The 11096-nt window shown below is 45.9% G+C and overlaps 1 protein-coding gene across 1 annotated transcript in view; it reads left to right on the top strand.

The window, feature by feature from the left end:
• Nucleotides 1-10418, top strand: part of CYP27A1 (cytochrome P450 family 27 subfamily A member 1) — an 11321-nt gene extending 903 nt beyond the window's left edge. Inside the window, 8 exon segments of the mRNA XM_083744827.1 lie at nt 3945-4135; nt 5607-5806; nt 7320-7517; nt 7824-7984; nt 8387-8553; nt 8736-8817; nt 9164-9367; nt 9568-10418. Of these exon segments, the coding sequence (XP_083600953.1) occupies nt 3945-4135; nt 5607-5806; nt 7320-7517; nt 7824-7984; nt 8387-8553; nt 8736-8817; nt 9164-9367; nt 9568-9693 (1329 nt within the window). The 3' untranslated portion in view covers nt 9694-10418.
• The last annotated feature ends 678 nt before the right edge of the window (nt 10419-11096 follow it).

Here is an 11096-nt window from a genome sequence, read left to right as displayed (position 1 = left end):
CTTTCCCCATCTGCCAATAATCTGACAGGCTTCTCTGAGATAAAACATTGTGCCTGCGTTATGGTCCTGCCTCGCAGCCTTTTTGAACCTGTATTTCTGATCCTCCACTGCTAACACAAGTAATGCGTCATAACCCCCATTGATGCTTCAGATAACAACAGCTGACTTGAAGACAAGGAAGACTTTTAAGGTTCAGAGGACTGAATGGACTATGAGTCTGTACTAGCAAGTAAAACCAAAGTGAACCTTGGAGGCATGTGCAAAATAGCTGTGGGTGGGGTCATGATCTGCATGTTGCTTCATAAGGTCACAGGCGCTGTGATCTATAACTGAGCTGTTGTCTCATTCTGGTGCCTATGCTTTAAAATGAATGGAGAACCTATGGCCCCAGATGTTGTTGAACTACAACTTCCACCATCCCTGGCCATTGGCCACGCTGGCTGGGGCTGATGGGAGCGGGAGTCCCAACAACTTCTGAATCCCCGTTCTGAAAGGATGTTAGAGGAATTAACACCAATAACCCAAGAACTGGAAAGGTGATCAGATAGCTAGGCATGGAAGGAGTTTGATCTACAGTAAGGCTTCAAATAATGAAGGAGGACCTAAAGGCAGGGCTTCCACTGCAGGGGGGAAAGTGTTGGCTACTCGAGTGCTATGATTGAACCCATTCTTGGGAATTAATATTGGCCACATTCCAGTGACATTTGGGGTTCAAGGGTTCAGCAAAATAGTAGCTCAGTCCAAAGTATACCAAGACAGAAAGTTTAAAGAATGGAAAATAGTCTCCCTCACTTTCAGATACCTAGCCTGTGGTCCTCCAGATGTTGATCCCAGCCACAGCCAGGATGACTACTTTAGCTCAGCAGTTTAACAGGCTTGATTCCATACAAACTATAGTAGTAGGGAGGGTGCAGTAAGAGTTTCATAACCCAGCAGCAGCAGCAGTTCTATTAGATTTCCTCATCACACCACAAGTCCTAGGGCAGGTAACAGCCCTGTACAAATACAATAACGAAAGGTGCCTGGCAGTGGCGTAGCGTGGGTTGTCAGCACCCGGGGCAAGGCAAGTAATTTGCGCCCCCTAACCCATGGATTTGTGCCCCCTAACCCGTGGATTTGCGCCCCCTAACCCTAACTCCCAGATGTTGTGCTCGGTGCGGCCGGCCCCCCCTGCACCCCCCACGCTACGCCACTGGTGCCTGGAGATCACAAGGGGATGGGGAGCAAATCAGCTGGCGGATATGACAAAACTGGATAGCAAAAGTCAGTTCTCAGTGGCTGTTTTCAAGGTTTATAAAAGAATCAAGAAAACTCTAAAACTTGTGGCCATTAGTAAGCGGCCTATAGGCATGTTTACAAGTTTTGCAAACGTTTGGTTTTCCTGAAGGCTCTGTGAACTCAGCCAACACTAGAACTGCTGTGGTGCAAGGAACAAAGGCTTCCCTCCCTTTCTTTCTTGTTTTTACAAACTGTTTCTTCTTGGGAAAGTTGCCAGTTCCCTAACATGAGAAATTGGTACAGCGAGAACATAGCTTCTTATGTGTCACTGCTTGTGAATTGTTCTGAGGTGAAAACTAGGGCCAAAGAACTCAAATGGTGGTTATTTCTAACCATTGAGGTGTGTTTGGTGTGAGGTCCTATAACCAAGAGTTGACTACCGAAGCAATTCTGTGCATGGACTTTGCTTTGGAAGGAAGTTCCCCTGGGTTCAGTGGGCCTTATTCTTGTATGCATAGGACTGCAGCCTCAATTAAGGAGAGAGAGAGACAAAGAGAGAGTAAAACTATTACGTTCTCCTTAGGGTTTATCTATCTATGTGAAAGCCAGTCTCCAGGACTCATCACCCCCTCACATCCCCAAGAAACTGAACATAAGTCTGTGGAAAAAGTAGCAGACTCTATCCTTAGAGGTTCCTATTAGGTTCTCTGCTTTAAGGTAAACATCTTGCAATGGGAAAGTCTGTAATTAGTATATCATGCCTGTCCTCCAAGTAGCTCAGAGCAGCGAACATAATTGCTGTTATATCCTGAAAACAATGCTGTAAAGTAGGTTAGACTGAGATTTAAGATTCAGTACAAACTCCATTTATGCCAGCCTTTTGGGAGATGGGACTGAATGGAGGCAGCCAGGTGGGGAAATGCTTGTGTCTTTCTGCCAGCACAAACCTCCAAATGGGTGAGATGCTAAAGGACCTTGAAGGAGGGAGGGGGGAAGCTGTGTCGGCTGAATATAAAGCTGTGCTCACAGCCAGTGCTGGCTAGTGGAGGAACTGATCTGGACTCTCTTTGCCTGCTCCCCCTTCTTTTCTGCTGCAGTGAGCGTCCAGCCCATCATTCTTCAGAGCCTGGTTAGGATTGCTTCATTAGTGACTGGCCTAAGTTCACCCAGCCACATTTATGGATGAGTGGAGATTCGAACCTAGGTCTTGCTAGCCGTTTGTCACTCTAGCCACTACAGCATGCTGTCCCTACATCGCATTGATTGTTAGAGAAGGGGCCACCCCCCAAAAAATAGTGTAATCAGGAGCAGGTACAGTGGTGCCTCGGTTTATGAACTTAATCCGTTCCAGAAATCCGTTCTTAAACCGAAACCATTCTTAAAGCAAGGCGCATTTTCCCTAATGAGACCTCCCACCGCCGGTGCCCTTCCACCGTTCATATTCCATTCTTAGACCGAGGTAAAGTTTGCAAACTGGGACACTACTTCCAGTTTTGCGGAGTTCATAAACCGAATAGTTCGTAAACAGAGCTGTTCTTAAACCGAGGTACCACTGTATTAGTTTTAGCCCACTCTAAAACGGGCCATCTCTTATCTAGGAAGAATGCCCTATAATAACCTGAGGAGAACAAGATGAAAGAGTCAATAAGGATTTATTGATTACACTGGTTGAAAGCAACTATTGTGTAAGGAGTTCAACACCATCACCTGGTATTTACTGTAGTTATAAAATGGCAGAAGCAAAGCATCAAAGCCAGAGTGGTGGTGCTGTATTTCCTAATCAACCTTTGCCCGGGGCCCAGTTTACAGCTACTTCCAAAAATAAATAGAACTCCATGCTCTCACAGTGAGCCAGTGTGGTACTGTGGTTAGATTGTCAGACTAGGACCTGGGAGACAAGGGTTCAAATCCCCACTCAGCCATGATGCTCACCTTAAGCCAGTCACTGCCTCTCAGCCTAACCTACCTCACAAGGTTGTTATGGGGATTAAATATGGAGAACCATGTAGACTCCCCTGAGCTCCTTGGAGAAAAAGGTGGGATGTAAATGCTGGATCCCACTAGCGCAGATATTTAGTTGAATCCAGCCCCAAATATCTCCTCTTGTCCTGACTAAAAGGTTGGGAGCGGGAGTGAAAATATTGGATATAAAGCAAGCTAGAAAACAGGGTAGTTAGAAGGCTGCAGAGCTGGCAACTTGCAGAAATGCCAAATAAAGAAGGGATTGAAACACTTTATTTTTTTACAAATAAATAAATAAATAAATAAATAAATAAATAAATAACCACAACATTTTCACACATTTAGAAAAAGGTTATTTCAAACCTTGAGACCTCCTTCCTTGCCTCCATGGGGTTCCAATTCTAAATTTTATTCCTGCATCTTTTACTGTAATCTATCTGATATATAATCATAGTATCCAAAATCACAGCTGTTATCACAGCTGGGCACTGCAGGAGGAAGGAACTTGGGGAAGACTCTAAAGGGACCCCAGAGCTGAACTGAGGAATGCAAGCTCTAAACTAAGCAAAACAAATGAAAATGGCAGCATGTCCTTGCTGAGAATGAAGTGGTGTGATGCTTCTAGGTGTATATGGCATTTTCCTAACCAGCATGTGGACTTAATTATTGCCCTCAGCAATACGGGCAGTCATGCAAACATTTATGATTATTCAGAATGGGCTGGTGTCAGGGCTAATCCCACTGACTGTGTGTGTCTCTTCCAGGTCATTTCCAAGAAGAAGTATGGCCCCATTTGGCAATCTCGGTTTGGCCCTTATGTTAACATTAATATTGGCAGTCCTGAAGTCCTCGAGCAGCTGTTGCGTCAGGAGGGGAAGTATCCCATCCGAAGTGACATGGCCCTCTGGAAGGAGCATCGGGACGTACGGCACTTGCCCTATGGCCCCTTCACTGAGTGAGTGTGTGAAGCGTTCCATCCCATAACCTGTCGCTACTGTGTGGGCATATCAAGGGCAGTATTTACAGAAGCAAGGGGAGGCATAGTCTTTGCATAGCATGCATTTTATTTTTCTATGATGGTTTGATATTTCCAAGGCTGTGTATAATGTAGACTTTTAATTTTTTTAAAGAGTGGGAAAAAGCAGTTAAATTCTACAATTTGATTCAATGAATCAAATTTGCACGCTTGGATACTTTGTATAATTTGTTCCGGCAATTATGGGAAAGGCACAGTGCTTTCAGGGCACACTTACATCTGGAATGGAACAGAAAAGCACATTCCAGATACCTTATCTCCAGCTCCTCGCACTGGTGTGGATGGCAAGGTGTGGCATAGCAATGAATATCATGAATGAGAAGCGGGGAATGTGTGAAGACTCATGCGCCAGTTGTGCACAAAGGAAAATCAGATATGATGTTGCAAGAAAATGCCTTCCTTTGGAAGCATTTGTATTAATAGCAAAGTCAATTCTCCAAATGCCAACCCCTTTGCAGCCAAGATGGTACCACACAAATAGGAGGAGGAGGGGAAATCACAAGGTTTGCCAAAGTATAATGAAGATTCTTTAGGGGAGCACCCCAAACGAGCTCAGTGAGAATGAGCACGCAGAGTGGACATGGAATGCCAACTGACTGTTGGGGAAAGAAAACTGGGGTAGGAGGGGGAATGGAAAGGATTATCCTGGAAAAGGCATGGCTGGCTTGCTGCAACCCTGAACAGGAACTCTCCACACTGCAGCATCTTGTAGGTTGCACTTGCATGGGGTTCTTTGCTTCTACCCCTTTCAAATTTTAATAAATAAAACCAAACAAACATTTGTTTTATGTTGCAAAACTACTTCTGAGATTGGAAAAGGAAAGTATTAGTGACTTAATGGGTACTAACCAATCAAAACCTTCCACAGTTGACTTTCATTGCAAAGTTACAGAACCCATACAGTATATAAATTTTTTTGAAGTTGGGGTTTTTTAAAGACTTTGCAGCTGTCTGCTGTTCTCTGCCTCTCCCTGTCAGCCAAACGAACAGGCTAGCCATTGTAGGCTAAAGGATTTCTTAAGTGATAAAAGGGTTTCCAAAACCCTCCTATTCCCTGCAGTCAAGGCTGCCTAAACATGCCCTGTGGCAGAGAGGGTTGGACTGTAATTCCCATTATCCCTGGCCATTGACTATACTGACTGGAGCTGATGGGAGCCCCACAACATTTGGAGGGTCACAAGTTTCCTATCAATGAGGAGTGATTCCAGAGCAAAACCATGAGCCGATACTGGCAAACTGAGAAATATTCCAAGGGATATTTGTTGTGGGAGAGGAAGGGAAAGGAGATTGTTAGCCGCTTTGAGACTCCTCAGGGTAGTGATAAAGTGGGATATCAAATCCAAACTCCTCTTCTTCTTTCTTACATGGATCCAACTGTCTCTCTCCTCAGGGATGGAGAGCGGTGGCACCGCCTGCGGCAGGTGCTGAACAAGAGAATGCTCAAACCTACAGAGGCCGTTTTGTATGCGGGTGCTATCAATGAGGTGGTGTCAGACCTGATGGTGTTTCTGGAGAATGAGAGAAAAAAGAGTCCCTCAGGGATGGTGGTGCAAGATATGGCCAGTGTATTGTACCAATTTGCCTTGGAAGGTGTGTGGACAGTTACGATGCTGTAAACAATTTCCTTTCAGTGATTATTCTGTTATTCTCATCGTACAGCTGATGGGTAGGTGGAAGAGGAGCTGTTCAGATGTCAGGTAGGTCTAGGTGTGACCCCATGCATGTGAAGGAAATCTTTTGATTATGGGCCCCACTGAACCTGACATTACATGCATTGTTTCATTTCATTGCGGCAGCTAGACTGGTGACTGGGAGTGGCCGCCAAGACCATATAACACCGGTCCTGAAAGACCTACATTGGCTCCCAGTACGTATCCAGGCACAATTCAAAGTGTTGGTGCTCACCTTTAAAGCCCTAAATGGCCTCCATTCAGTATACCCGAAGGAGCATCTCCACCCCATCGTTCAGCCTGGACACTGAGGTCCAGCTTCGAGGGCCTTCCAGCAGTTCCCTCACTGCAAGTGAGGTTACAGGGAACCAGGCAGAGGGCCTTCTAGGTAGTGGCGCCTGCCCTGTGGAATGCCCTCCCATCAGTTGTCAAAGAAATAAACAACAATCTGACTTTTAGAAGACATTGGAAGGAAACCCTACAGTGAGAATTTTTTAATATCTAATGTTTCACAATTGTTTATGTGCTGTAAGCCGCCCAGAGTGGCTGGGGAAACCAGCCAGATGGGGTATAAATAATAAAATTATTGTTGTTGTTGTTATTATTCATTGACTAGTTGACTTGAGTGGGGCTAAGCACCAGCAACTGATTACAGGATTCAGCTTAAGAAGGTTTTCCATTTTCCATTTAATAACCCCAAATGTTATTTTTTCATAGAAACATTCTCTCTCTCTTTTAAAGCAACACTTTTCCCCTCTGCATGTAAGAGTAAGAGGGTGTAATCAAGAGAGAACAACTTTTTCCTAAAATACTAACCAATTCAAAATGTTTTTCTTTAAAAAATAATAATCAGGAAGTGTATACCTTGTTTGATCTAGCACTGGGGAAATCTATGGCCCTTCAGAAGGTGCTGGACTCCAACTCCTATCAGCCCCAGCCAGCATGGCCAACGATCAGGAATGATGGGAGCTGCAGTTCAGCAACATCTGGAGATCACAAGTTCCCCACTCCAGAAAGCAGACCAACTCTGTGGGGAGTATAGTCAGATGAAAAATGACAAAGGAAGGGATAGTTAGAAGTTTTTGTGTCTGCCACAATGGGGATCCATGTTTTTGGTGTTAGTGTGTAACAGCTTATCCTGAAAAGTCCAGTCTTTTAAAAGTACACAACTTGTGGCTGGATAGACACTGCCATCCCTGGAGAGATAGGCAAAAAATAATAATTGCCCAGCTAAACGTGGCAGCCATCATATACCCTCCTCTCCCAGCAGCCAAGCTCATTCCAATACTTTTGGTCTGACAGTCCACAATTAATATATTGTTCCAAGTACAAGCAAACCCTTTGGAGATATTCTTTCTAATGTGATTATAGTTCTGTGATGGGATATCAGGGCCGTTGCCTCAAGTCTTCCCATCTGTGCTTTCTGCTTCCAGGCATCTCCTACATCCTATTTGAGACCCGCATTGGCTGTTTGGAAAAGCAGATCCCTGCTGAAACACAGAACTTTATCCATGCAATTGGGTACATGCTGAAGAACTCCATCTTTGCTACTATCCTGCCCAAGTGGACCCGGGATGTGCTGCCTTTCTGGAACCGCTATCTGCAGGGCTGGGACACAATCTTTGCCTTCGGTATGTCAAGAGTGGGGACAACTTTGGAATTACCGGTCAATCATCCGTCACTTTCTCCCTTGAGAGTGGGAAGATTCGTAATCTAAGCTTTCTCAAGTACCTGTGGCAGTAGGCCAAGAAGTCAAAGGTGAGTGGTAGATATCCGGCCCACATGGTAAATGCTGTCATGAACAGTCCCAGGATTGTGTCCCCAAGGTAACAGTAGGCCAAAGGTGAGTGGTAGATACCCAGCCTGTGTGGAGGATGCAGGAATGATCAGGCCAGACCTGTGTTCTCATGGTAACAGATGCTATTTAATTACTCCAGGGAAAAAGCTGATTGATCAGAAGATGCTGGAGGTTGAGAAGTCTCTGGAGAAGGGTGAGGTTGTCTCAGGCTACCTAACTTACCTACTGTCCAGTGGGCAGATTAGCCATGAAGAGATATATGGCAGCATAGCTGAGCTACTCCTGGCTGGCGTAGACACGGTAGGACATTGACTTCTTAGCCTTCCTTACTTGAGTGCCCACCCCAAAATGTAATGACCAAAAATGCAGCTTACAAGCAATATCACACTACATAAATAAAACAAACCATCAGGAGTCAACCCACAGAGCAGTTGGTGTTAGGTGGCTCTTGGGTGGGGGGTGGAGGACCATGATGTCTCCTTGCCCTGCATCCCTCAATACACATTTTTTAAAAAAATTATGGGAAATGTAAAAATATAGCAAACTGCTGTGTTCCTTCATGATAAGCTTTTGGAAGAGATTTGACTGCCACAGGCTAGTCACTCTCTGATTTTTGGGATGGTCACATATATCATTCCAAGATTTTCTCCTGCCTTTGCTGCCTGGATGTAGCATCTTCACTGCTTTGCTTTGCCCTTTCAGACATCAAATACCCTTTCATGGGCCATGTATCACCTGGCCAGAGACATGGAGGTCCAGGAAGCCTTATACCAGGAGTTGATCAGTGTGGTACCCGAAGATCAGATCCCTGAGGCCAAGGACCTCACCAGGATGCCGCTGCTTAAGGCAGTGATCAAGGAGACTCTTAGGTAAGGGGCCTTTCTCATTGTTCCAAGGAGCAAGATCACAGGCCTGGACTTTGTGGCTCCCGGGGCTTCATCTTGCCCAGAGTGGTTCCACCCATTTCCCATTTATGGTTCTGTAGCTTCTGAAGAGCCTTCCTTTGTTCTGATGCACAGTGACAGGCCTCCCTCCACTAATGTCCTTATAGGCTTTACCCTGTGGTCCCCACCAATGCCCGAATCATCGCAGAAGACGATGTTGTTGTTGGAGGATACAAGTTTCCAAAGAATGTGAGTAGTAATGTATTCCTGATGTTGCAACTCGAGGCATTTGTTAGTGGCCAGAAGTGGATGTGGAATAAAAGGGATGGGGCTGTCACTGAATTTTGACATATAGGCAGTTCATGAAGGGAAAAAACAACAGTGGGGGAATGCAAGACTTGAACTAGGTGAAGGTTGTATGTACATATGTCAGAATGGGTTAGCATTGGTTAAGCTGCCCTGATGGGAAATGGTAAACTGCATGGCAAGAATATTGCTTTGCCACCAGCCCTCATGCTGCTATGGGGAATCGACTGTCGGAGAGCAAAGTCTTTGTCATTTGCTAACTCTCTGTGCTTCCCACTGGCCCCTCCAGACCCTCTTTGTTTTGGCCCATTACGCTCTCTCGCATGATGAGTCCAGCTTCCCGGAACCAGAGTGCTTCCTGCCACGTCGCTGGCTGCGAGATCAGAGGGAATTGCCTCCCCACCCCTTCAGCTCCATCCCCTTTGGCTATGGGGTGCGTGCTTGTCTGGGGCGCCGCATCGCTGAGCTTGAGATGCATTTGGCTCTTGCCAGGGTGAGTTACTTCTGAGGGGGCAGAGGGCGTGTCCTTTGGGAAGAAGGGCAGAATATGAATACAGTATAATAAACAAACAAGAAACAGGGCAATGCTGTGGCCCAAGAGGTCATCACAGCTGTAGGCATATTTGATTACTTGTGTTTGGTGGGTGGGAATGAAGCTTTGCCCCAAAATAAGTCAAGCTTTTCTCTTTCCAGCTTATCCGGATATTCTTAATCAGACCAGGTCCACGGTGTACAGAGGTGAAGCCCCTCTCTCGGATTGTGCTTGTTCCTGACAGACCCATTGACCTGGAGCTTCTTGACAGACGGACAAAGCTTTAAGGCAGTGGGGGGGTGTCACAAGCCCACGGACTGGATCAAGCCCTCCAGGACTATTTGCAGTGGTCCATCTGCCCCACCTTCCTCCCCGTTGCAATGCTGGGCTGAAGAGGAGAGGTTCAAAGCTCTCCACCAAGCCCCGGATGTCTCGTTTCTCTTCTGTGTGTATGCGAGTGAGAGTGTGTGCTGTGTACTAAGTTTGTATACATGTGGGGTGAGTCTGTGTTTGGTGGCCATTTTGGCACTGATGGCTGCTAGAACATGGCCCACAAAGGGTTGGCCAACTCTGAATGTAGCCCTCAGACCAAAACACTGGGTTGCCCATGCTTTAACCAAACCTTGATCACCACTCCTGAACTTCGTCTCGATAGATTGTGAAGACTAAGCACTTAACATCAACCTTGTTTGTGCCTTGGCTGATCATCTGGTGGATCTCCCTGTACCCAAATCACCTCTGATACCATTTACTGGTATCAGATTGCTCTGCAGTCTTCTCCTGTGAATCCTTGCAAAGCTTTGCACCACATTCTGTGCCTGATTGATTCTTTCGGTGGATCTGAGGAGTCGCGGGTGGGGTAGGAGTAGTTACTGTTAGCCAGTGTCCCTCAGAACTAGCTGACTGATTGCATCGACTTTTCTCTTCCCGGGGTTCCCAATACTCAGGTGTTTAAGAATGAAATTGTCACAGCTTGGTGGTGGCTATTAAAATCCTTGCTTCTACCCTACAACTTGCAATCTTCTTTTTTTGATGGAGCTATCGTTCCTGGTGTGTTTGTGCACGCACTCAGCAGTCTTTGGTCTGAAAAAGTTTTTCCACCCATGTGCCACAATATATTTCTTATTTGTTTTTTAAACTTAATCCCACTTAATTTTCAAACGAATTCCAGCCATATCAAAATGTAATAGTTAAGTATTTCACATAATCCTGGAATGGCCCCTATTATTGTAAGTGGGATCTGGCTTTAAACCCTGTACACAATGTTCGTGGGCATAGCCAGGATTCATGTTGGGGGTGGGCTGTCTTCATGTTAGGGGGGTGGGCAGCTGCACCCATGACAATGTTCTCAGACCCAGATGGCTGCCAGGCCTCTCACTTTCTGCTTTCAAGAGTGTGGCATTGCTAGCTGAACACTGCTAGTCTGGATGAAGCACCCTGCTCCCCCAGCCCAGTGTTTGCCACTCACAGCACTTTCCTCCTTTGGACTTGGCCTACCCTTATTAGGATAGCTCTGCCGCTGAAAAGATGGCTGGAGGAAAGCTGGCAGGCACTGAGGGCCATACGGTCCAGAATAAATCATCCTTAAAGATGGGAGTGAAACTGTTTGATATTGCCCAAATAGGGGTGGAATAGAACTAGGTAATGAAAGTGCAGGTGCCTGAGACCATTGGGAGAGAGAAACCATGTT

Source organism: Podarcis gaigeae (genome assembly GCF_964106915.1).
Source record: "Podarcis gaigeae genome assembly, chromosome: 1".
Lineage (NCBI taxonomy): Eukaryota > Metazoa > Chordata > Lepidosauria > Squamata > Lacertidae > Podarcis > Podarcis gaigeae.
The sequence above is the reverse complement of the archived record's forward strand: the minus strand, read 5'-3'. Positions and strand labels throughout refer to the sequence as shown.